The 27,973-nt window shown below is 37.8% G+C and overlaps 1 protein-coding gene across 5 annotated transcripts in view; it reads left to right on the top strand.

The window, feature by feature from the left end:
• CADM2 (cell adhesion molecule 2) overlaps window positions 1–27,973 on the top strand; it is a 690,911-nt gene that overhangs the window by 489,898 nt on the left and 173,040 nt on the right. For all 5 annotated transcript variants that reach the window (XR_012621748.1, XM_074813369.1, XM_074813378.1 and 2 more), the window contains one exon: window positions 5,853–6,002. Coding sequence is in view for 3 of the 5 variants with exons in the window: in XM_074813369.1 (XP_074669470.1) it covers window positions 5,853–6,002 (150 nt within the window). In the remaining 2 variants the exon portion in view is untranslated. The remainder of the gene's footprint in view (window positions 1–5,852; window positions 6,003–27,973) is intronic.

The raw sequence follows: 27,973 nt of genomic DNA, 5'->3' as shown, positions 1-27,973 counted from the left end.
GGGAAGTGCTTAATGCACTGATGAGCAGTGCAGGAAGTGCTTAGAGATTTTCCACTGGATGTTAAAATTTAATGTAAATTAATTAAGTCATATGCTACATTCGTTATTCCTTTCTGCTCATGAATACTGACCATGTAGGAAATTTACTGTAGTAAAGAACAATTTTGTTCAGTATTGTTTGCTATTGCTATGAGTGCAATTTTGTTACTGCCATCATCATTTTTGGGTTTAAACAAGCAAAATTAAGTACAATGCAAGAATTTTTGTATTTGTGACATTGGTGAGTCCAATTCAGAAATTAAAGAGATTTAGGTAAACTTGGATTCATTCCTAAAATCTGGAAGTTGTCTTAAAATTCTTGGAAATCCGCTTTTTGATTATATTTCTTGATGGTGTCCAAAATTTGCACATCCAATATCAAAAAAATTCCACAAAGACATTTATATATTTTTTTAAATTAACTTGATTAGAAGGGAGCTATGTTTAGATGGGGAGAATAGAAATGATCTCAAATCATTTGTAGAATAAGGATGAGTATAGAAGTGTTGTTTAGCATTATATATGCACAAACCAGAGGATACATGTGATTTGAACAATATATGCAATGAAAGCATTTATTTTATCACAGTTTCAAGTCCCTGTTCCCTATAAGTGCATTTCTCTGTCCATATCAGCAGCAGTATGGGCTGAAATCAGCTGAGAAAGAAGTGGAAACACATATATAAAAAGTGAAAAAAAAAAATCTGTATACTTTTTAATCCAAATCTTTTTACAAGTTGAATAAGCATCATTATTTCTTTTGTGTAGATTGGTTAGCAAAGCATAGATTAAATAGATTGCTTGAGGTCATGTGAGAAGTCAGTGATAGATTTAGGAATGTTTTTCAAATATTTGCAAAATTTTGAAATCTGAGATTTCCCTTAGTTTCATAGGATTATGTCTGACTGCCATCACCACCATTAAAGGAGATACGGATATTCGTTTCTATCTTAATTTTATGCCTTAAAAGAAACTTCTATCATGCTCTGTTTCAAAACAAAGCTTTATTAGGAATTAATTTCTTTCCAGTATGCTTTTTGAATATATTTATAAATGAATATGTTACAAATTTAATATTTTCATGACTTCTTAAATTACAGTTATGTCTGGAAAAGGTAACTATAATCTTTAAAATCTTTTTAACTCCTGTAAGGCCTTTGACTTGAAATAGCATGACAGCTTGAATAATAACCAAAACTGATTCAAAACCAACCTTACAAGCATTAAGCAGATCAGACCTGTTTGAAAAAATAAGGTGAAATTGTAATGATAAATAAGAACTCACCATTGAACAGTCATATTTCTGTGCATTTGTCTGCATAGGGAAATGCAATTGGTACTGTACTATTTAGATGGTTTTCAGAGTTGGTTTTTAGAAACACCCTGGGAAACACAATTTGTTGCCAGCAGTATTTGCAGATGCCACAAAGACTGTGGATATATGAAATAATAAAGAGCACAGGTCACTGGGCTCAGAGAAAGATACATCTCAGTGCAGTGAAACATAGGGATGTACATCTAAGAGCTACAGGCAGAGAACTAGAATGGGGGTTTGTCTTTGGAGTGGTGTCTGAGAAAAAACACCAGCATCATGGTAGACCGTCCATCAAACTTGGGTCCCCATCTGACCCTGAGGCCAGTGGGACTCGTTTAGGTGTGCAAACAAGAATATGAAGTGCTGGTAGAGAAGTGGCATCACCTCTGTAGGTTTTCCTTCTGTGACTGCTACAGTGGAGTTTCCAGGTCTGGGCTCCACACTTGAGAAAAAAGATGACAAATTGAAGAGGGCACAGAGAAGAGCCACAGAGTAATTTAAGGATTAGAAAAATATGATTTTTACAGGAAGATTTAGGAGCTCAATTTATTTAGATTATCAAAGAGAAGGTTAATGGGTGACATGATCACAGTCTCTAAGTGCCTGCAAAAGAAAGAGAAATTTGATAATAGAGGGCTCTTCAGAGCAAGGAAAAAGATGTAACAAGAGCCAGTGGATGCTAGGTGCTGCAGTGAGACAAATTCAGACCAGGAGTAAAATTCTGTTTTCTTGTTTAAACAATGATGACCGTTGCTCTCTGAAATAAGTTACCGAAGGTGTCGCTAAGTTTTCCATTGCTACACTTCTTAAGGTGGAATGCTTTTGTTAGAGGACATTGTCTTGTTCAATCTCTGCTTCACAGAGTTAAGGAAGAAATTAAGAAATGGGAGTTTAGTAACTATATTAAGAACCGTTCATACTAGAGAACCACATTGGTAACATCCAGTTGTTGAAATGATGATGAAAACTGTATTTCTTTTAACATACTGGCCTCAGTCTGGCAGGGCCTTTAGGCTTGCCTTCTTATTGAAGGCTCATCACCAAACATTCTTGATTTAATGGGACTACTTCCATGGATCAGAACCAGCGTACTCAATGCTGGGAGTATGAATGTTTTTTTGCAGCGGTAATAAGTTATCCCAGGCATAAGGGTTTTTCCAAAGGAAGTCCCTTGGGGAGGGATGATGTGATTCCAGGCAGCGGCCTCCAGCCTTGGGTCACTGCACTGCAGCAGGAGCCTGCTGCCCCCGCAGCCCAACGGTGGTAGCTGACATGGCTGAGAACAGCTTGTCTGCATCAGTGGTAGCCTGGGTTCCTCATGCCACTGAGCGTTTCCATGGGCTACCAGCTTCTCTGTCATGTGTTCTGGGCACGTGCTACCTACCTACTTAGCCGAAATGAGGCCTTCCCCACAGAGTACTGTCAGTCCCTCCAGGAACCAGATCTAATCTTTAGTGGCATAAAGCCGCTTCTTTGACACTTCCAATGCTGTGTTAAATGGCACAATGTTGATGCTTTCTATAATGTTCATCTATCTGGTACAGGCTTTTACAATCTTCTCCAGTCCTTTCAGCCCCAAAGTTCCTACTTCAATAATTCAAGGTAGATGCTGATACAAGCACTAAAGTAAATCTCATAAACGTTTCTCTGTCCTAGTTTTCCCATCACTTACTAATAATTTTGGTCTTTACTAAGAGGTGTGCAGTATCCATTCTTTTGGCCTTGCTTTTTCTATTTTTCTCTGTTCCACACAGGCTCCCTTCTTTCCACTTGGGCTAGTTTCCAAATTAAATGGCTTGTTTTCTCTGTGCCTCTTTCTCCACTACAAGCTTTCTATGAAGCTATGTGCATCTTCTCCAGATCCACAAAGCTTCTATATTGGTAAGGGATAGGATGAATACTTTGGTTTCACTTTTATATGCCAGATTAATTCTTGTCAAAACATCAGCACACAGTAGAGTGGCCAGAGCAAAGAAAGTTCTTCTGACCTCTTATGGTTTCCATTTAAATGATTGATCAGAAAAAATTACCTACTAACCAGTCTTCTGGACAAACAAGTCTGTGACTTGACAATCATTAGCAAATACATATACACTGACACCTTCATGATAAGAACTGTAATATCAGAAAAGCGATACAGGGTAGTTCTGGGGAGATCTCCCAAATTGTGTTAATAGGGTCCTAAATCATTGAAGAAGTTCTTTATTACACTATCTTCCATTCCTCATCTTTAATGTAAATGAAAGATTTCACTGTGCTAATCTCTGGCACTGAATTCTGTTTAATGCTTCTTGTATGCAAAAAAATATTTTAGTCCACATAGCCTCTTATCCACAGCTCATACTTTAGAAGGTTATTTCTTTGGTAAGATGCCTGTAATTTAGTGGAAGTAATAACAGGCTGTGTGCATTTTTCTGGACTTTTAAAATTCTAATTTAAGCGATAAGCAATTTATGCAATATCTTGAGGTTCCTTGACACATTGGAATTGAAAGAGGAGAAATGGAAGGAAATGACAAATCTTTTCTGTTTTCTTTTTTTTTTCCCATCCTTGTTTATGATTTTTCACTCATCAAGTATTTCTCAGCATGTGGTTTTCAAGAAGCAGGGTTTGATTAATGAAGTGTCAGATACAGAGGATGTCATGAGAATTTTGGCATTTATTGTTTGCACCATTTAAATTAGCCATGGTGTTTTCAATATTCCTTATTTTTTATTTACTGTATCTGTTATCCTGTTGATAGTAAATACCCTCTTATAGTAAATATCAGTACATAGTAAATTTTGATCTTTAGACATCTGCAGGAAGTTGATATTTCTAGAAAAATTATACCAGTTGTTCAGATTTGCATTTTGATGGAAATCCTTTATTTATTTATTTATTTATTTAAGCCAAGACAGTGGAGAGTATTAGACTACCTAAATGCTAATTGTTTCAGTGATGTAGATGCTTATGTAGCAGGCCTAAGGCCATCAAAATTATTTTACATAGGGAAATGGACAGCTGTCAAAACCTGCCTAGAATTACATTTTTGGCAATATCAGCAGGTCAAATAGAAGTTCAGGTGTTAATCCTTTATTTAATAATTCCTTACTCTGGTCATCTGAAAACCTGTATAATAGACAATAGACGTCTATATTATCATGTCTTCCATACAGAAGACATTCCTCAGTTTAACTTAGGTGGAAACAACTGACGAGAGCAGATGTTTCTGTGAAGGTTTTATGCTGGATTTGTGATTCCTTATTGGTATAATTAGTGGATATTGTATATATAATTTCCTTGATGACATGTCTATGAGCTTGTTCACTCCTGCAGGACTGTAGAGATTTTCACTTCTGACACATCCCACTTGAACGTCAATCTCAGCATTTTATTTCTTATGCTAACTGCTCTACCTGCCCTTGAACACTTCTTGTTTTAACCGAACCTGTGTGAAAAGAGGGGAAGAAAGAAGCATATATTTGATTTAGACTGTTGCATTGTCTTTCTTTTGTATTGTGTACTTGAGTAAATTAATATATCTCCCAGATGTTGATGTGTCTTGCTTATTATTGAAGAACTTTTCTTTCCCCACCCATGTTAAAAATTACTTCCATGTTTTTACTGTGTTCCCTTCTTGCGATACTGTTTGTTAGAATGTGTTGTGTGGTTTGACAAGGGCTGTGCTATTCTCACAATACATAAACACTTTAGTCTAACTATGCTATTGAAAATGCTTGTGATTCAAGAACCTGTGTGATACTGCTCCTGTATTGTGTAGAGGTATTTGGAAATCTTCCCAGTGACTTTTCAGCAAGCACTTAATGTGATTCATAATGCTCTGGGATAAAATCAGAGATGTGAAAGAGACCTACTACATCATCACTTCCATTTTCATATGAGATCAGGTTATATTCCCTCAACAGAGGATGCATCAATTATTAGATTCACACTACCTTTGGTCTCCAACTTTCCAAATCTGACAGGAAAAACATTGTCCTGAGAGTTCTTTAAAAAGCATAAAAAGAAACAGAGAATCAAGACTGCCCTGTCCCTCTATTTTAAAAATACTGTGTGGATTTTTATGTTACGCTTTCAGTGATGTTTTCAACAGCCATTCAACTATATCATCTGTACTGAGACATCCATGTAGGTATGTAGCATGTGAGCCCTATGCAGAGGCATATCCTGGATGTATGGGTATGTCTGAGGAGATAAAATTGCAGAGTACTTCTTTGGAACTAATTAGTATGACTTACAGGGGGGAAAAAAAGACAGAGGAAAAAAAAAATCGTTATTTCTTAATTAATCTATCCGTTTCTCAGATACAGAGAATATATTGCAAATACATTTTTTTTCAATTTATTGTACTACCTTTCTTTGGTCAGAATAGATCACACTGAATACAGGCTCTGTCATGTGGGAAGCTGCTGCAATAAATTCAGTTCTACAACTTAAATCCTTTCTTTTTTTCTCTTACCCACTTCCCTTCTCCATCCCTCCCCTCCCTCCTCAGGCAGCCAAGGGCAGTTTCCACTTACACAGAACGTCACGGTTGTTGAAGGGGGAACAGCAAATTTGACCTGCAGGGTCGATCAAAATGATAACACCTCCCTCCAGTGGTCAAATCCAGCTCAACAGACACTGTACTTCGATGACAAGAAAGGTAAATCGTTTCCTAAACTTATGGTTCTGCATCATTTTTTCTAAGAAAGAAATGTTTAAAGCCATTTCCCTTTAATATTTTAATGTGAAAATATTTGCTAGGAATATGTGCTTTCAGATATAATTATTTTATAATCTTTTTTGGAGGGGAGTTCACTGTAGTAGTCTCTTGTGTATAAAATTGTATTTTATTATTAAAGGAAAATAATATTTGAAATTCTTATTGCAAGCTAATTTGGAAAACATAGTTGCAAAATAACTTGGAAGAGCATTTATGGGTGATGAGAGGCTAGCAATGGAAGAAGCAGTCCATAAACCTTGTGACTTGCTTTTATTAGTGTGTCTGTGTGTATGCAAATATATATTTTATATATTTTTTTATATTTATAAGTATATAATCCCACTATTTGTTTCAAGTGTACTGCAGTTTGGTTGTTAGTGCAATAGGCAGTTACTGTAGTAGGTGTTCTTAATAGCTAATAAAAATGCTCCAGTTTAGTGCCCTGATTTTTCCAATTATACTGTGCACAGATTTTTTAATTTTAGTTAAATTAGAGGGGAAAAAGATGGAATATATCCATTCCTAACAACAAGAAGGGCGTTATCATGGCAGTAGCATATATTTCTCAGATGTTTATCTTAATCTGAAATTAAGAAGTATTACATTTTACATAATAGAATGTTAACATAAAGATTACATTAGATTCCATAAAGAAATTAAAACTAAAGTTATGAGGAATAAATTCACCGCTTGGCTTCAAAAATGCAAAAGCTTTGGTGTTGATTTCAGTGGTACAGAAGTTCAGCAGTATTTTATACCTAATTCTACTGCTTGAATTTATTTTGAAAGGTGCTACGTACTCTAGAACATATTTTAACAAGTGCAGTTATTCCTCTGCTTAAAATTAAAGAAGTGCTGTCCAAATGCTTTGCTGAATGATTACAAGACTTTGAAACACCTTGTAGGACTGAAAATGCTTTGTGGATCTGTGCACTTCAATAAAAGTAGAGTCTAAAACCTGTCATTTTATACCTGCAGAAGCTGCAATCAAAATATGTTTTTTTTGCTATTAATATAATAGCTGAATAGAATCTCTTGATGGTGTTGAAGTGGTTCCTTTCTCTTTTATCTAATTTCCTGTAGCGTGTAATCATTTGATTTGCAATTTCTTTGAAATCATAAGTACCTTTTGAATGTAGGATTGAAGACGAGAGGTTTATAAGGTGCAAACTTTTGAGCTGTAAGTCTAGTCCTGTAACCTTTACTCATATGGACCCTTTATTTTAGCTGTAATTGTTAGTGATTTGGGATGGGTAAATAATGTCTGCAAAACTAAAAGCAGAGAGAACTTTTCTGTAGATAGAGCACATCAATACTCACAAAATCTATATCTTTTATAAAATAAGTGACATTTTAAAGGGTGCCGAGAAGGACGTGGGAGGACTACAAATAGATTAATTTGAACTTTGTAACCATTTTGGTGTGAATTGAATTTTCTGTATACTTTAACTAAATCTGTACTTTTACAACGAATAATTGAAGTTTGTATTACTTTTTAATATAATGAATTGAAGCAATAGAATTTGAATTGTATGCAGCATAGTAAGTACTTCGAAGCAATTTATATTCCCCACAGGAAGTGTGAGGAGCTGAAGTGTGTAAATTTAAAGGACTGCACTCTTTATTGAACTTTTAGCTTGTCCCAAGACTTTAAGGAATACTTGATGATTCATTTTACAGAGGGATTACTGTGCATCTGTTAGACAGGAATTGTCTTTATGTGGTCAAGAAAAGCTTTAGCTTCTACAATCAGAGTAATTTAGTCTTTCTTACATGGCCGAAGCTTTGTATTCTGTGTGACATTTCCAGATTTGAGTATACTGAGGGGAGTGAGCAGTGCATCCAAGTCCTACATAAAAAACATTCTGTCATTTCTGAAAATGAAGTTACAGCTTTTATTGGCAGTTTTTTCTGCGTGTATATGTATTCTTAAAAGCAAGAAAGAGTTTTCCTTTACACGCTTTTGATGCTTGCGTTATTGAGCCAAAATGGAGACGGATATTTATGGCTCTGATATCTTGACGGTTTTCTCAGTAAACGATGGCAAGCGCAACTGTAAAGGCTTCCTCTTTTTTTTTTTTTTTTTACTTTCCCACTTCTCCCAGCCAGGCATACAATTTGGCTATAAAAAGCAGCTTCCTACTAGATCCAGTCATTACATTTAATTTATTGAGAACAGTGCCTCAGCCAGAGTCTTTTCAAACCTGTCTCTTAATGTCAGCCAAAACCAACCTTCAGATCTTACTCTCCCTTCAACACCATGAAAACTGCTGTTTAATAGCTATGTTTCTCAAACCCTGAAAATTCATGAAAACTGATGAGTAGGTGTAGGGTACACAATGGTGTAGGGTTAAGTTCTGTGTAAGAAACAGAACCTTAGAAGAGGAGCACCACCAGTAGTGTTTATGGATCATCAGAGCTGAGTAACTGTGAATGTTACCATGTTCAGAACTAAATAAAATTTACATGCCTTTAACTTTACTTCCCTTAGGTAAGTTATTTTCTATATATGTACTCATAAGAATGACACACATTGGAATGACGTATATTTCTTTTATGTCTGGAAACCTTTCTGGTGATCGCTCTATGTTTTAATAATTATGAGAGAGTCAGGTAGTAAAACAAAGGGAGGCAGGTAAGTATCAAAAGAGGGTCCAAACTGCAGCAGAAGGTGAGGGAGATGACAGCTGTCAGCATATGGCAGAACAGGTGCCAAAAATAGAGCAAATTATCCATGCAGTGAAAAGCCCTCTGCCGCTAGATCGTCCTTGGTGGGACCCTTTTCATGTTCACACTTCTTTCTCAAGCAAGTTGGTTCCCCTGTCTTGCAAAAACATTTTCTGAACAAAATAGAACTTGCCATGGGCCAAGAAAAAAGAGTAACTTGGTCACATGGAGGGAATATCTGCTTCCCAGTCCCCATGCTTTTCGACAAGGGGTTTATTATTAGTCACCATTTTATTCAAAACAGATGACATATATTATGAAAAGCATGTTCATGTCATTTTGCTTTCTTCTGAACTGTAGTGCAATCATTGACATTGAATTTAGGAGTCATATTCTTCCTTTTTCTGTTTTAGATATTCTAAATGAGTATGGAAATGCAATGAGCCAAATATACTAATACCGAAGCTACATTGTTAAAATTATTCTTCTGGTTCTCCCCACATACTGCCATGGCCATATGTTTTTAAGTACAGGTTTTGCTCAGTTAGGAGGATTTTGTGGCATGCACCTCCTGCACCCTCCCAACAATTTAATATTTATTTAATATTTATGAAAGAGATAAGGACTATTTTTAACTTGAGACATTTTTGGCACCTAGCCTATACAGTCTTATGATGATATAGATAGAAAATGAGTAGAGTTTTGTTTCAGAAAAGGCAATGCTATAAATTTTGTGAATATGAAACCACAGTTCAGAGGTTGTTTCTAGGTCCTCATCACTTGAAGTAGTTGATTTGGTCTTTGCCGTAAATTTAGGGCTAAAATGGGTTCAACTCATTGGGGTGACGGGATTTGGTGGAGGAAAGAAATTCTATTTTCCTGTAGGAAAAAATAAGTTATAGCTTTATTTTATTAGATAAGCAAGGTAAAACAGTTGCTTCCCTCCAGCTCTTATTTTGACACTCTAAAATATAGTAAAGCTGGAACTAACTTTGTCTTCATTATTATTTTAACGTACAGTAGCTAAAATACGTGAAAATACAAATGTTTGATCTTGTGGATTTGGTCTCATTGATGACCTGCCTCTTTCAGCATGCTGTCTCTCTGTTGTCCTTTCTGGTACTTCTTTTTTTCTGGTTCCTCTACCTTGTAGCTTCAAGGACATTGTGTATTAATTTGATTTTTAACTCTTCTTCTTTCATTTTAAGCATAAACTCTTTACCTGGCAGTAAAAAATAGATAGTCTAGTTGTATAAATGGATAAATGGTCTTAAATTTTAATAGGGTTAATAACCTTAGCAAGACCCCCCTCAGTTTCCCACCCCCCAGACAGAATTTTAAAGATTGTGTCTTCCTGGAAAATATGAATTCACAGCTCACCCTGAGCAAGTTCAGATTCTTTGGAAACAAATGCAAATTGCATGCTGCACATGAAACGAGTTTTTCCCTACACAATTTTCAATTAAAATGAATAATTGCCATAGAAACCTCTGTATCACTTTATGCACCCAAGTACCTATAATTATATAGCTGCTTTTGGAAGAAGCACAATGTGCAACAATGTAGAACTGGCAGATATGATTTTAAATTAATATAGGTTATTTTATTTTATCTTCACTGGTGGTACTTCTTAAGGATTTTGAGTGGGCAATAAACACAGAGAGACATAAATATGAATGCAGATGTATAACAAAAAGGGTGTAGCATGGAAACACAGAGATGATTGATAAAGAGAAGACTGAAAAGAACCTTCATTCAGCTTGCTATAGCAGCTGTCTTCTCATATTCCCTTTTGGTAGTGAATATAGATACATATGGAACAGGATATTGACTTGTAAAGGAGACATGTACAACTGAACAATGGCTGTTGATGTCAAAGGTGTTTAATCTCATCAATATAATAATGTGCAATCAGACTATAAAAAGGAAGAGAAACAGAACATGGTGTATACATACCTAACAGTTTTTCTTAGTCAGACAAGTTCAAATGTAAAATACCTGCTCTTGACCTTAACAGGGAAGTTTACAGGTCTGTTGATAGTAAAACAAGTTCTGTGCTGACATTGATCATTATAAGTTTGCCAAAAACTGATGTGCCAGATTTTGATGAGACATATGCCTGATGCTAATCATAGAATCAAAGAATAGTTTGGGTTGGAAGGGACCTTAAAGACCATTTCGTTCCATCCGCCCTGCCATTGGCAGGGACACCTTCCACTAGATCAGGTTGCTCAAAGCCCTATTCAGCCTGGCCTTGAAGACTTCCAGGGAGGGGACATCCACAACCCCTCTGGGAAACCTGTTCCAGTGTTTCACCACCCTCACAGTGAAGAATTTCATCCTTGTAGCTAATCTAAATCTACCCTCTTTCAGTTTAAAGCCATTAGCCCTTGTCCTATCACTACATGCCCTTGTAAAAAGTCCCTCCCCACCTTTCCTGTAGCCCCTTTAGGTACTGGAAGGCTGCTATAAGGTCTCTCCAGAGCCTTCTCTTCTCCAGGCTGAACAATCCCAATTCTCTCAGCCTGTCCTCATAAGGGAGGTGCTCCAGCCCCCGATCATCCTCATAGCCCTCCTCTGGACTTGCTCCAACAGGTCCATGTCCTTCTGATGTTGGGGGCCCCAGAGCTGGACACAGTACTCCAGGTGGGTTCTCATGAGAGTGGAGTAGAGGAAGAGAATCACCTTTCTCAACCTGCTGGTCACACTTCTGATGCAGCCCAGAATACGGTTGGCTTTTTAAACTGCAAACACATACTTCTGAGTCATGTTGACCTTCTTGTCAACCAACACCCCCAAGTCCTTCTCCTCAGGGCTGCTCTCAATCCACTCATCGCCCAGCCCGTATTTGTGCTTGGGATTGCCCTGACCCATGTGCAGGACCTTGCACTTGGCCTTCTTGAACTTCATGAGGTTTGCACAGTCCCACCTCTCCAGCCTGTCCAGGTCCCTCTGGATGACATCCCTTCCCTCCAGCGTGTCAACCGCACCACACAGCTTGGTGGCGTTGGAAAACTTGCTGAGGATGCACTCAGTCCCACTGTCCATGTCTCCAACAAAGATGTTAAAGAGCAACAGCCTCATACTAACCCCTGAGGAACACCACTCGTCACTTCTATCCACTTGGACATCAAATGATTGACCGCAACTTTTCGAGTGCCACCATCCAGCAAATTCCTTATCCACCAAGGATCCGTTAAATTCATGTCTCTCCCATTTAGAGACAAGGATGTCATACAAGACAGTGTCAAATGCTTTGCACAAATCCAGGTAGATGGTTTAAGTTGCTCTTCCGTTATCTACCAATGCTGTAACCTCATCGTAGAAGGCCACCAAATTTATACAGGCATGATTTGCTCTCAGTGAACCCATGTTGGCTGTCACCAATCACCTCCTTATTTCCATGTGCCCTAGCATAGTTTCCAGGAGGATCCACTTCGTGATCTTGCCAAGCACAGAGGTGAAACTGACAAGCCTTTAGTTCCCTGGGTCTTCCTTTTTTCCTTTTTTTAACAATAGGAGTCATGTTTTCCCTTTTCCAGTCAGTGGGGACTTCACCAGACTGCCATGACTTCTCAAATATGATGGATAATGGCTTAGCCACTTCTTCTGCCAGTTCCCTCAGGACCCACGGATGCATCTCATTGGGTCCCATGGACTTGTGCCCCTTCAGGTTCCTTAAATGGTCCTGAACTTGATCTACAGTGGGTGGTTCTTCATTCTCCCAGTCCCTGCCTTTGCCTTCTGCGACTTGGGAGGTGTGGCTGAAGCACTTGCTAGTGAAGACTGAAGCAAAAAAGTACCTCAGCCTTCTCCATGTCCCCCATAACCAGGTCTCCCTTTTCCTTCCAGACAGGGCACACATTTCCCCTAGTCTTCCTTTTATCACTGACTTACCTATAGAAGCTTTTCTTGTTGCCCTTGACATCCCGGGTCAGATTTAGTTCTATCAGGGCTTTGGCTTTCCTAACCTGATCTCTGGCTGTTCAGACAACTTCTCTGTATTCCTCCCAGGCTACCTGTCCTTGTTTCCACCCTCTGAGTCTTCCTTTTTGTGTTTGAGTTTGTCCAGGAGCTCCTTGTTCATCCATGCAGACCTCCTGGTGTTTTTGCCTGACTTTCTTTGTTGGGATGCATTACTCCTGAGCTTGGAGAAGGTGATCCTTGAATATTCGCCAGTTTTCTTCGGCCCCTCTTCCCTCCAGGGCTTTATCTCATGCTACTCTGCCAAGCAGATCCCTAAAAAGGCCAAAGTCTGCTCTCCTGAAGTCCAGGGTAGTGAGGTTGCTGTGCATCCTCCTCACTGCCCTAAGGATCTTGAACTCCACCATTTCATGGACACTACAGCCAAGGCTGCCCTTGAGTTTCACACTCCCCACCAACCCCTCCTTGTTGGTGAGAACAAGGTCCAGCATAGCACCTCTCCTTGTTGGTTCTTCTATCACTTGGAGAAGGAAGTTATCATCAACACATTCCAGGAACCTCCTGGCTTGCTTGTGCCCTGCTGTGTTGTCCCTCCAACAGATATCGGAGTGGCTGAAGTTCCTCATGAGGACCAGGGCTTGTGAACGTGAGGCTGCTTCTGTCTATAGAGGGCCTCATCCGCTCAGTCTTTCTGGTTGGGTGGCCTGTAGCAGACCACCACTGTAATGTTACCTGTCCCTGCCCTCCCTTCAGTCCTAAGCCACAGGCTCTCAGTCAGCTCCTCATCCATCCCCAGGCAAAGCCTCATGCCCTCCAGCTGGTTATTGACATAGAGGGCAAACACCCCTCCTTGTTTCCCCCACCTGCCTTTTCTAAAGAGTCTGTATCCTTCCATTCCAAAACTCCAGTCATAGGAGCCATCCCACTACGTCTCTATGATGCCGATAAGATCGTAGCCCTGCAGGCATGCTCACCTCTCCAACTCCTCTTGTTTATTCCCCATGCTACGTGTGTTTGCATAGAGACATTTAAGTTGGGCCGGCGATGAAGCTGACTTACTGACTGGAGTGGCTGGAATTCATTTGTGCTGCTCTTCAGGTGCTCTCCTGCTGACCTGTGATCCCTCTTCAGGCTCTGGGCATCTATTGCTGGCACTGGCATCAAACCGGTAGGAGTGGAATGGATTGAGATTCCCCTCCCCCGGCAACTTTAGTTGATGGGTACGTGTCCCTAGTGCTTTCATCAAGTAGTAACACTTTCATGTCATACTACAAAATTAGAAAGTGTATTCCAACCTCAGGATTATTCATCCCTCAGCAGGAGAATGTGTTTCTTTAGATGACTTTCAATTTTTTACATGTAAGAGTACTTGGCATTTACGTAAGTCCCTATCATCTTGAAAGCTTTCAAAGATACTCGTGCGCTAGGCAAGGGTTATGAGAGGGCACTGTACTTGCAAAGCTCCTGAGAGCTTCCGTGATAGACACGATGCCTCAGGTGAGCTTGTGGAAACATGTTTGGGTATAGCAGCTGCCCATAAGTTCTGCATTTTCTTCCTCTTGAGAACTTGCAGGTAAGTTTAGAGACAGGATGTGTCTCTAATCAAAACATCATACCTTTTGGTATACCTAGCTGTAATATCAATTCCATGAAAACAACTCCTAACCTTTTCCTTTCTCAGTATAAAGACATTTAGAGGAAAACTCTGAAATTCGCACTGCACAAGGTATGGGATTTTAATTACAGTGTCACGTATGTCAGTTTAAGAGCATTCATTAGTACAGAAAACTTCAGTTCTCTTTAATGGTGATAGAATTGCCATACAAAAGGCTGGCACTTTTGGGTCTTGCTGATGTTGTAGACATACAACTCCTTCCTTGTTAGCTGTATTTACCCTTTGACTTGTTTTGTGGAAGCCAGACTCCAGATATTGAATTTAAGTATAAACCCAGTTTACACCATTCTGTGGTGATTCATCCTCAGATTCTAATCTACACAAACAAGCAGAGGCACTTTGCGAGTTACAAAAATCATTTGAGAATATTTCTGATTGGGGTGAAATGGTAAACTTCTTCTTGTAGGACATTTAACAATTCTAGTAAGCATCTGAATTTAAGATGTAGGTATACATGTAGACAAACAATCCTCAGACAGAAGGAATAAGCTTGTACAAAATGAAAGTCAGAGAAGCAAAGAAAATAATGTTTCTGCTTGCAACAGAAAGAAATGTAGGAAATACATGCGTTAGATTAGTTATGCAGACAGGGAGGCAGACAGGCTGTATTGTTGGGAGGACTGAGAGCGTTAGCATTTAAGTAATGTGAAATCGAGTAGCAATGATGAATGGACTTATGTCTCCACCTTCACACGCTCTGTTTCCTATTACATAATTGAGTGGAGATGGTATCAGACAGTAGATGATGACCAAGCTTAACTCCATCCTAGTGTATGCATATAAATTAGAGATTCACTGTTACTTACAGTTTAATAGACCCTTTCAATGAGATAATACCTTGTAGTAAACCTATGACATAGCATGAAAAGCAATGGGAAAAATGCAAGAAAACTATACAGAGAAATATTGAAGTATGACTTTACATCTGGAAAAGTTGGGGGGAAGGTATACAGACGGACAGAATTTTTATTTTTTTTTTCTCCCTGAGCTGAATAGCAATAACTTATAAATGCCTTATAACATTTGTGATGTTTCTAGCATCTAAAGAAAAAATTGTAGGAGATAGAAATCTTGTTTTCACAGAGAGCTTTCCATGAATATCTTTTAGAATAGTTCTTCTGAGATCTGTAGTTAAGTTTAATTTTTTATGTCGGTCAGATCTGCTGATTTCACAATTATGCTACACGACTATCAGTAGCTGTCTGGCCAGCTCTTATCTTTCCTTGAGGCCCACGGTATGACATATAGGGATAGATAACCTGGGCTAAGTCTTTAGCTGCAATTTTGTTTCTTACTAATGGGTTCTTATGCTCACTCACTCCCCTGCGGTGGGGTGGGGGAGGGAATTGGAAGGGCAAAACTGAGAAAAACTCATGGATAAAGGTTCAGACAGTTTAATAAGTGAAGGAAATAGAATGAAAAAAACCCAAAATCAAAAAGCGATGAAAAAGCAATCACTCACCCCCTCCCACCAGCAGACCAATGCCCAGCCAGTCTCCGAGCAATATCTACTTGGGGAGAACAACTGCCAAGTTTTATTGCTGAGCACAGTGCCATATAGTATGAAATATCCCTTTGGTCAGCTGGGGTCAGCTGTCCCAATTTTGCCCCAATCCAAACTCTTGGCCACCCCCAGCCTACTTGATGGCAGTGCAGAGCAAGAAACGGAGAAAGCCTTGACACTGTGCAAGCACTGCTTAGCAATAGCCAATGTACTGGTGTGTTATCCACACTGGTTTGGTCATGAATCCAAAACACAGCATCATATGGGCTGCTATGAAGAAAATTCCATCCGAACCAGACCCAGTACACCTTACCTCTGATCCGTGGGTAGGAAATGAGCTTAAATGATTTTGGATAGTAGTTCCTTAGAGCTCAGAGGAAAAAATTAAGTTGTCTTAGAGAGTTTGAGATCAAGAAGTGGCTCACCTGATCCTTAAAAAGCCAAGGTTTCCAAAGCAGCTTGCCACTTTTGAAAGCCAGAATGCTTGTGTTCATGTATCTTAAAAAAGATAATGTGATAAAAGACAACAGGAGTCTGTTAAAATATCTTGACAGTTATTGTCTTTATGAATATGAAAATTACATTTTAAGAATGTGTTACAATGCATTAGAATATTATTTCATTGCAATAAATTAGTAGAACTACTCCCACTTAGAGCATTTATTTTTTCATTTCTTAGCAGTATTAAGGGAGTAAATGAGCATATTGTAGAGATGGTTAGAAAGTGTAGGAGTTTGCATTATATTGTGCTGAAGCGTGGGTACGTGTAGAAATGAAGTTTGCCAGCACTCAAGCTAAATGGAGAATGAAGCTGTTACATTGGAATATGATGAAATGAAGCAGTAGTTGTGATGACACTGCTAAGATTACTCTGTTATGAAGTTTCATGATACTCAGGCTGGTGTCTATTTTTGTTTTAAATGGCAAAGAATCTTCTAAGGAGTGAGAAATCTTTTGGGAGGGGGTGGAGGCGAGGTTTGATAAAAAGGTGGAAAGAGAAATTTCATATACCTGGCCTCTCTACACTAGTTGTTTGTGTGGATGAGCAAAACTTCCTGGGGTTTTTGAAGAAAATGAACTTACTACATTAAATTCTGAACCTGTTGTTTTCTTTTAGACAACTCTCAGAGCAAATGATAGCAAGGAACAATTTGAGTGCAGAGAAGGGCAAGTAGAAGAATACGTTCACAATGATAGGCAGTAGATCCAGGAGCAGTAGAGCTCAACATTGTACGTCATAAGGAACATGAAGGTAGCCAGAAAAAGACATTTTGTTTTTAATCAGGGACACAGTGAACAGTGTTCCTTAGGGAAAGTGAAGGTTATTTTTTTGAAGAAACTAGGTGACAAGCAAGAGTGCTGATTGTTATATCACAGCATATTCAGTACAGTAGAGTCATAGGGATAAGAGAATTACCAGGTGGACCAGAACCTGAATGTTTTGTTGTATAAGTGATTGTTAGATCCAAGAAAATTTAACTTTAGAGAATAGAAAGAAATGTCTTTGCAATGAACAGCTGATATTTGCAGGGCTGGTGAAAATTGTGCTTCTAAAAAGAAAACAGCAGCAGTGGCAAAAGTTGAATTGCAAATATTTAGAAATGGAATAACAGGTTATAAAGAAATAGTGCTTTAGGATAAAAGCATTAAAAAATTATTTATAATTAAAAGTGAAAGACAATCACAGAACATTCAGATATTCTCAGGACAGAATGATGTGATATATTGCATATAGAAATAAGAAAAAAACCACACCACAATTACAGTCATGACTTTGCATCTAGATGACAAAACTCTTACAAGGGCAAACAAGAAACCCCTGAAAACATGACAATATCTGCATGGCACAGTGCCATGAAGAGACATCTGAGCTAGCACTTAAGCTAGCTAAGATGTTGCTGACAGATTTGTCCAGCTTCTACAATGTTTCTCCAAGCAGATTAGGTCATCTGAAAAGAAGAACCTTTTTAGTGTGGTTTATAAATATGGATGTAGTTTACATTTAAAATCTAAGGTTCTGCAACACACTGGCTAGTGATATAGGAAACAATCAGTCAAAAGCTGACTCTGAAACAGGAACTGAAATTGAATGCAATATAATCACAGCAGCCCTAGACTAACAGCAGGTGGTACAGTCGCTGCCGTTCCAGCTGCTTTTAGAAGGGTTAATGTCGAGATTAACTATCAGTCAGTAAATGCTGGAGGAATAAAACCAGAGCAAGTCAAGGAGAAATATAATCCAGAAAAGTGTTTCAACACCATATTTTTAGAGAATTACCCAACTGAATGGAAAACAATTCCAAAGGATATGACTGAAGGACAGTGACTACCGTGTAGGAAAACAGTAAAGGAAGAGGAAAGGTCTCTTCTATCTGCATGATACAGAATTCCCAGTCTGGATTAACTAGACCTGAGACAACTGGATTCCAAACCCACCCAGAAGCCAGTTTGATAACATAGTTGTACCCATGGACTTCAGCCTTCTGAAATTGCAGCTTCTCTGAGAAGATGGAGGCTTGCCAGATTGTGTGAGCATTTCCACATTGCTCAGTCAAATATGATAGAGAAGTCCTAAAGCTACCTGTGATCCAAGATGGCAAGTCCCCACAGTGTTGTATTATCAGGGGTTAAGAGTTTATTGGCTAGGGGAGATAAATTCTCTCTGAGTTAGAGCTAACTGGCATACAGTGAGTGTGAATGACTCTGCAGCATGCTTTCTTTCACTCCTATTTTCACACTTAGCAAGGGTGAAGACAGCTTGGGTCTTTTTTCACTGGTAGCATGGATTTGCTTTTCTTTAACCTAAAAATGGAGAAGATGCTACTAAAGGCTCACTTTCAGCCTCTCTGTATACCACAGGAAGACTTAATGGTAAAAGACTGGAGTTCCTAACGATTAAAAACTATAGTAAAACAGAATACCATTTTTCTTTTAGTCACCCTAAAAAATTAAGCCCTTGTTGACTGGCACCATGTGATATAAAGGAACAGAATGAGAAATCCTAATTTTGTTTAGGATCGAGAGCTGCTTGGAAAAAAAACCAAACCATGAAACAAATTATTAAAAATATGTATAATATATCTACTGAAACAAATTTGTAAAAGATGCATACTAAACCTAACTGAAATTTTTAATACCTCCCATAAATTACAGTCACACCTTGTCATGTGAATATAAATCCCCCTATATCACCAAAAATAGAATACTTTATTTAAATTTCCGTTGGCAGTGGGAAACAAATTAAAGACAAATTTTACCAGATCTAACATCAGATGTTATGAAGCCATTCCAAAAGCTAGATGATTAGTTTATAGGAGGATTGCAGTATTAAGGTCAGGCAAGCTGAGGATTTTAATATATCCAAAGATTTAAATAAAGGCTGTAAATGTACACTTTCATAGTGCCTGGACCTAAAAATATTACTATTTTCAATTTTTGAGGTGGAAGTGAAGGATCTGCCATTATTAGAAGTGCTCATCTCTCCACTCTCTTTCTGGTAGAAACTTTTTTAAGGAGCTTCCCTTCATGATTGTTTCAGCACAGAAAGTGTAACAAATCATCATGTCCTGGATCTTTAAGGATCTGTGTGCAGAAAAGTAATTGCTGATGAGCTGCTGATATGGGGTGAAAATCCTCAATAACTCAGTGAGAGACTGTGTGGTGTTCTGCTGTGAGCCAAATAAAATAACTTCAAATTGAACAGAAACGAGGACTGAATCAACCTGAATGAGATTACTTTCAGAGGTATGTACTCTGGGTAAAAAGAGCTTGAGGAAACACAAAACCCAGAAGGCAATTGTGTAAATGGAAAAGAAAAAAACCCCAACAAACCAGTAGCACACAGAGTTCAAGGCGCATTAACAGATGTTAAAAAAAAAATAAAATAGAAAAAAAACTTTCCTGTAACAGCTAATTTACAGTAACTGACATAACTATTGTTATTTAAATATTAATTGTCAAATAATAAGTTTTTAGAATGCTTCTGAAATTTAAAATAAAATCAAGGTGTAAGTTAAGTGTATAGACTCTAACAGAAATATTTTTTGAAAGAAAAAGATAGATGTGAATTTCTATCATGGAGTCTGAGAAGCAAAAAGCATTTTTTTGTATGTGGAAGCTGTATTAAGACTGGGGCTGCGTCCCAGATGCCTTCCAGTTCAGTGAGATATGGACAAACTGTTGGAACAACCATCATCTTTTCCTTCCTTGAACCTCAACTTAGCTTTTGAAGCAAAGGCCCATTGATCAGTCTGTTCAAACATTTTAAATGTAGCCTGTCACAAGTATTACTATTTTATTTCTGTCTGTAGCTTTATTGTCCAGTAGCAGCCTAAGACAATAATACTGTGCAACTACACTGACAGCTCAAATGTATGTTAAATGGAAGAAAAAACAACTTAAATAGAATTTCTCATTATCTAAAATAACATTTAGAGGAAAAAATACAATGCCATCTTACTAGATCATTCTTCCCATACAGGTTATCTGGTTGTGGTTCAGTTTATGCCAGTGAACAAAAGTTTGGTTTATAAAATGTGCATCACAATGTACAATCTTAGCATGTGCATTTATTTGTCTTCATAAAGGGCATATTTCCCCTCTGATATTCTTCAGATTTTTTTTAGTCAGTTTTGCAGCCTAAAAATAAAGTGGGTGTCATCTATATTTTTCCCATCTTGAATGAAATTATCATGTGTCTCAGTGCAAATCCCATCATTTCTATTTTAATACCATGGTTGTGCTGCTTACTAGCACAGAGAAAAAACCTGTTTGAATTGAACCCTGTTGAGTGAATATGCCAAACTTGATTGGACATGCATGAAACTATATATAATATGGGTAAGTATTACACAAAACTAGTACTTACAATACTTGTAAATAATACAAATAAGTGCAGACAAGACTTAAAATCTGCCTTATTCAAAGGAAGAAAAAATGCCAATGACTTGCAAAGCAATTCATAGCATATGATTGTGGGGATAGAAGAGTACCTTTAAATCCTTTTTACCTCCATTACAGATAGAATAAGTTGTATCAGCCACTAGAAGATGAACAGTTGCACTGTTTATACTAGAATCAAACAGTTTTGGGTTTGCTTGCTGTTTGAGCAATTGAGTGCTGAGCAAACTTAAAAATTGTTATTATATTTAAAAATATGTATGAATAATTCAATCTCTTTAATTGTCAAAGGTTGCTAAGGAGAATCACAACACAGTCACATTCCATTTCTTTTAACAGCATGATAGAAAGTTTTTGTACACAATTAATGCAATGATCATCTGAAAATGAGGGATAGGGTCTGAGAAGTAAAGAATTGCCTCTGTTGAGATGAACCATGGGGAATTTCTGGAAGATTTACAATTGTATTGGCTCATTGCTTAATCAGATGGCAGAAAGATGTTCTCAGTATGCATTCCTTTCTTTAATGAAAGAGGCGATTAACCCATGCCAAACGCCATCTTTAAAGATTTTTTTCTCCAACTACCTAGCAAAATTTTATTTAATCCCTATTTTGGTACTCTACAGATGCACAGTATGTTCTGCTGATGTACTTGATAAAAGACATTTTTGATCATTTTTGATTTTTGAAGAATAAATATTTATCATAGTCACATCTTGTGAGAAACCCAAAAGAGGCACAAAGAGTGTAAGGACTCTGACAGCTGAGCTCTTGGCAAGTCTTGTAGCAACACTTTAACTGCTCCTGTCTCCAGTTGTCTGTCGTGCCCCACTGCCAGATGTTAGCTAAAGGCATTGTGAAAGCAGCAGCAAAAGAGAATTTGCTCCTTGCCCATATAGGAAAATTTGCAGCTGTTTTCCTTCCGATTCTGTTCCTTTGTTCTGATTCTGTTATGGGAGTGGTAATTGCTGGTGCTGCGAAGAGAGTCCGAGGCTGTTTCTTAAACCACCCATTGCTAATTCTATCAAAGCACTTATGCCACAACTCTTAGACTGCTCCTGAATAACTCTCCTCTGCAATCCTCTGGTCTGCCTGGGGAACTCTCCTGACAGTTCTGATCCACTGGAAAAGTAGAAATGTCAACTTAAAAAGTCAGACTTGTATCTGCGTTAGTCAGAGCTTTCTTAGCAACTGACTCACACATATGGAATTTTCTCCCTGTGCAGATAAGCCAGGATTGTGAATGGGTATTTTTTCAGACCTGTTGAAGGCTTCAGTTTCCCCTTATTAACATTTTAAAAAATTGCTTATCATTTTCTTTCTCTCAATGCACAGCACTTTGATGCTGCCTGGTCAATTATTTGCATTTCGTATGGCTGTCTTCCTGCAGATGAGCATCTGTTAACGTGGGGTTAACAGTTCTCTGGGGGGAGCCATGGAACAGAGGACCTATTCCTTCTTTGATTGTTGCAGTGTCCAGTTTCATACTGGAATTGTTCTTGCACTCAACTGGAAGAATCACCTTAGAGCTGAGGCAAATAGGACCCTTAAAATCATATAACCTGCTGTTCCTCTGAGTCAGGAGGCTGAGCGCAACGTGCGGTGTTCTCATTAAGAGTGCCTGTGTCAGCCTCTATTCACTAGTTCTTAGTAAAGCATTTGAGAAACTTCATGGGTTGCAGTTCCTTGTAGCTGACAAGGATCCTCCCTATGCATTTTGCAGGTAAATTTGTTGCTCAACAGTCATAGTATGAATTATGTTATAAACAAAGTGTCAAGGCTTCAGGTGAATGCCACATTCCTGATCTTTCACCCTGAATTAACATCTGTAAAAGACTGTGAAAAGGGAACATCTTTCACAGTGAAGAACAGAAAATGTGTGAAAAAAAGTATCAAACTGTTGTACCCTCACCTTCTGTAACAGGCATCCTTAGTCATCAAGACATCTTGACTTTGTCTTTCAAGCATAGCTGTGTGTTCATGATCTGAGAGCTTCTTTACTGAAGCTGTTCAGCATTAATGAGGAAAACTTCATTTCTTTTTTAAAGCTATCCTACTTCAGAACTTAACTGGAGTGAGATATGAGCTTGCTATTTTGAAGGAAATAATACCATTTTAACATTCTTCTTTTCAAAATGCAACATCACGTATCGAACTTGATGGGGGGCGAGAAATCACCTGGCATAAACAAAAAACCCTTTTTTAAGTTTTAAATAAAATGTTTGTTTCAGTTCAGCTTTATATGTACCAAATGGAAACTTGTTCTAGAATGAAAATACTCCATTTCCATCCTAGCACCACAATTAATTTTTCTTTTAAAATAAAAACTAGAAAATGAGGCATTACTACATGAATTAATTAGTGTATTTTTCAATGAATAATATAGTTTCATCAATGTGGGTTTTTATTAGTTTTGTTTAGAACACCTCAGCCCATCTGCACACATTACTGATAAAGCATCATTCATTTCTTTGTTTCTTCACTGTCTTCAAATTGAAAACTAGATTTAATATAGGGTTTGGTTTTATTGCCTTACTTCACATACACATGACAAGTGCAGTATGTTGGAGTAGTGGAAAGGTTCACTTTAAGAATCAGGTTCATATATGTAAGAGTTAGCCTAAAACTCTGAATTTCAATGCTTCGGGAAATAAGAGCGAGGCATGAACCTTGGCAACATCCTGTTCTCGCAGAGGGGAGATCAAGCTGCTGGGTTTGAGAGCTGTGAGCTCAGTTCCCTGCTCCATCACAGATCCGCTGAGGACTAGGGCACACCTGGATGCCTGTCTGCAGATAGGGAAGGCGTAGTGGTACAGGGTAACATGCTGCTAAATAGCATTACTTTGTGTTGTGAAAAGGTCTGACAATAGTATAGCTAGATCATTTCAGATACCTTTTGTGTCATTTTCTGGTATGATTCCTTCCTTGTAGAAACAGGAGAAGAAAAGATGGCTGCTGCTTCTTTACTGGGGCATCTTAAGGTTTTTTTTCCGCTTATTTTCAGAAAGAAAACAGCACCAATAGGGAGAAAGAAAGATACACTTTACAAGTCTCTTAGCTGTTTCTTTCCTTGCTCGTTAAAAATTAGGACCTTAGTTACATCTGTGCTCCAAAATAGGAGGGTAAAAAATCAAGATGTGTCTGCGGTTTGATTCCCTGCTCTTTTGCTGAACTCTTCTAATTTCTGAGGAAGTTAAAACTACAGTATAAAATATGTTGTGGCTTTGTGTAAAATAGCTCACTTCTGTAACGTTAGACTTTCAAAATCCAACTTGGTTTGATCATTGACATTACCAAGGAGTTGCATACTTTTACCCATTTATAGATGAAAGTGTTCTAAGCAGAAAGACGTATTTTACCCAGTCTTGCAAACTACGTCCTTGCTTTCCTTGCTTCATTACTCACATTATTCTCTGTCTGACTGTATTCCAGTTAAGGTGATGTAAGAAGAGTTCATTCCAAACATATTTCTTTCTGTTCTGTCTCTGCTACTCGAGCCGGAGTTCATCACCACAAGATGATGCAGTGCCACATCAACACACAATGCTGAGGCTCCCAATGACAGTCATAAATGCTTTCCTATCATGTTATGTTTGAACCACTTCTTCTGAGAGCCTATAGAGGAATTCAGAGAAGCTAATGCAACTCAGGTCAGCTTGTGCTATTTCCCAGATTTTTAAGCCTGGATGAGCTTGGACTCATCCTCCAAATCGATGTGTCCTAAAGTGTATATCATTTCTTTTTCAGAAATGAGAGGATTTACTGTCCAAAAAATGTCAGCCTTGCTGCTGAAGAATTTAAGAGGTGCAATTCATCTGTGTTTAACAAAATTTGCTGGCAATGATGATGTCAATTTGTAATGAAGTAAGTTAAGGGGTCTGCATACAATCTATCAGTGTACTGCAGCTTCCCAAGAGGATGTTTTTCACACTGGTCAGTAATAAAACCATTTTGCTAAAAAAAATCATGCCTCTATTAATACAGATTATCTCTTTCAGATTGTGACAGAATCTTCCCCTTTCTCCTAAAACAGCCAAATAGCCTACATCTATGTTTATATTCTCAAACATGGGAGAGAGTATCAAAAGAAGAGAGTAAATGGCTGTGATATGAAAATGTCCATATTCATTTTATGTGCTTTGGAACATTCTTGAAGAAAGATATTCAGGCAGTCATATTTTGTAGCAAGTTCCTATTTCTTCTTCTAACTACCAACAATAAACAGTTTTTTTTAATGTCAGACTGATCAAGGCACAGTAGATCAGAATCGTCCTTCAAGATGTAATAGAGGTGATAAGGATTAATTTCTTATTTTAAAATGTAGAAATTATTCTCCTTGTCTGAGAGCAGTATGTCACCCAACCATCCCCCCATTACCACCGTTTAACTTATGATAAAAAGGGCCTTGCATCTCACTATACGGGCATGACTTGAAGGAGACCTATTACTAAAGATTTAATAGGCCTGGAATAGCGGGTAATAGAAATTGAATTGGTGTAATTTATGTGGTACTGGCAACAATACGATCTGAGATTCTTCAAAGGTTTTCCCTTCTGCGGCAGTTTGAAATGAGTAGGTATTTTCAAGTCATGTTCCTGCAACGTGTGTACTGTCAGTGTGGTTTTTTCAGACTTGTTCTGGAATTTTGTGAGTATGTGTATTTAATTTGAAATGTTGGAAGAAAAATAATTTTTAGCCAGTATTCCTAGTGAATGATAGCATATTTGATTGCATCATCGGTTAACTCACATTCTTTTCTTCCAAATGCTCCCTCATTAATATTTGAATCTGTTGTCAGTTCCAACCTGTTTGAAAGAAAGCGTGAGTATCCAATATGTATGAATTTGTGGGTATTAGGAGTAGGAAAAATGTGATCTAAATTTATTCTGCTACTGTGAGAAAGGCAGGTAGAATTTTGTTGTTCTCCACTCAAAGAGGCAGAGACTGACCAGGCAGCTGAGACAGGAGAATGGGCCAGCTAGTCAATTCATGGCGACCTCCAGACTGGGAGGGTAAGTCCCATTTGTTTCTTACCCAGCAGGGAGGGATGGAGAAGGAAGCTGAGACTTTTTGTAAAAGTTAATTACTGTGATATAAACAGGATGGTTATAACTTCTTGGGAGTTCAGGTTTCAGTAGCTCTTTGCTGAACAACTAACTAAAAAATATGAATAGTTAGCACTTTAGAAACTTTCTGTGAATTCAGTAAATAAAATGATAATAGGTTGAACTCCAGGCTCTCTCCTAAGGATAAATACATATGAACAGTTGCCTAATAGACAGGTTTTGTCTGTAACAGGCCAAATCATGACCTGCCGTAACAGATACAACTCTACCCACTTCAGTCACGTTAACTTGCTATTGTAAGGAGTTAATTTGGCCCCATGATTCTAGGTGTAATGAAGTTCCACTTCAGGCTGCAGAATTCTACAAGACAAACATGAAAATGCTTTCTTTACTGGAGCTTGACTGGAGCTTTATTGATCTGCTGTTGAAGTGAACACAAGCAAGTGCTCACTGCAAGCCAGTGTTTATTCCCAAGGTAAAAATCTTGACTCATGATAAAGAAGACCAAATGAGGAAGAAAACATTTACTCATAAATTTTAAGCAATTTCTGAACAGACTAGGAAAAAATGATCCATTAAATATCCATGTTAATGATGAAGACTGTCTCTGCAAGTAAAATGGCTATTTTAACCATGTAGGGGTGAACATTTTTATAAAAAAAGAGGTAGAACTGAAAGATTGTGTGAGTAATGAGGATCTCTCCCACTGCTAAAAATGCCTTGGGGGTAAAAATGCAGTAAAGAAGAAAATCAACACCGTTAAACAGACTAACTTACTATTTTATGCTTAAAAACAATGCCAGGTTTGTGAAAAGGTGGAGTAATGTGACATGGAATCTTCCTTAGGCATGTTAGTAATACCAGATTGAAGTTGTTTGGAACTGAATAATGGGCTTCAGCAGTCATTTTTTGACGTACTGTATACCAGAGACAGGTAGGGTTTTTTATTAGAACAGGAAGTGGAACTTAAAAGCATTAAAATGAATTATGGAAAACTTTACTCTCAGCTGAGGAGATTGTCTTTGAGAGATTAAAACAACAAAACACATCTGACAGTTTGCTTGGGATCTGTGCTATGTTTGGCTATGGTATCATGTTTTATAAGACAGACTTTTATATGTTCAGTGCGTGAATGGAAGCCTTGTGATGGTGATTTAGTAGGATGATGATAATGTTGGAGATAGACTGGGAGGAACTCCTCGAGTTGGTTTAAAACCATGATTCCAGAATAAAGGTGTTGCAAGTTGAGTATTTTGTATAAGATTCACTTAACTAGGACCCTGTCAGTGACCCTTCCTACAGGAGCTACAAGATGGATTTTTAGTTAAAGAGGAACCTCTTAACATACTATAGAATCTTTTGATAAAAACTACTTATATATTAATTTTCATTATATCCCTTCTGAACATCTATTTTTGTCTGAACTATTTTTATAAATCTGAGAGCATGATATAAAAGATGTACAACTACACAGGGGAAATACAAGCACCTTATGCTCACTGCAGACAGACCCACTTCACTATTTAACCATCGAGACTTTCTATAAGAAAAGAATTTCTGGCAGTTGGCCATACTTTAAATGGTGCTTGACATCAGGAATTGAGTTTTGCATCCTAATCCTAAACCAAATGGACTCCTAGATGTTAATTACTTGCCCAAGGCACTGAGGCAATGAGTTTCAAAGCTAGGATGAAAACACCAGGAGTCTCTGGCTTGTAAGTACCCTGTTAGACAAGGTATTCTCCTAAATGTCAAATATTAATTTATAGAAGTAACTGATATAACAATAATATTACATTGTTTTTGATTGATGAGTCATAGTTGTTTATATGCAAGACCTGGGAATTACTTATAAAGTTTCTGTATTAAGACCCTTTTTTTCACAGACAGTTTAACACAGCATGTCAGTCCTTTTGTCTTTTGAGGTAATGACTTGAATCTTATTCTGTAAGTGTCACCCGGAGAATAATTATCTTTGCTTTACTATTCAAAAACAGAGTTTGGTTGATTTCTTTTAACTTGACAGCCATGTTTCTTTGGTTCAATAAATGTTATCAGGCATTCTTTGGCTGCTCCTATAGCATCAACTTTAATTAGTTTTTGATTGCTGTTAATTTCACAGCTTTTTCTCCTTAATAAATTGCATCAAAAATGCTTTAGTTTTTTTGTTGCATC

Source organism: Strix aluco, chromosome 2 (genome assembly GCF_031877795.1).
Source record: "Strix aluco isolate bStrAlu1 chromosome 2, bStrAlu1.hap1, whole genome shotgun sequence".
Lineage (NCBI taxonomy): Eukaryota > Metazoa > Chordata > Aves > Strigiformes > Strigidae > Strix > Strix aluco.
The sequence above is the reverse complement of the archived record's forward strand: the minus strand, read 5'-3'. Positions and strand labels throughout refer to the sequence as shown.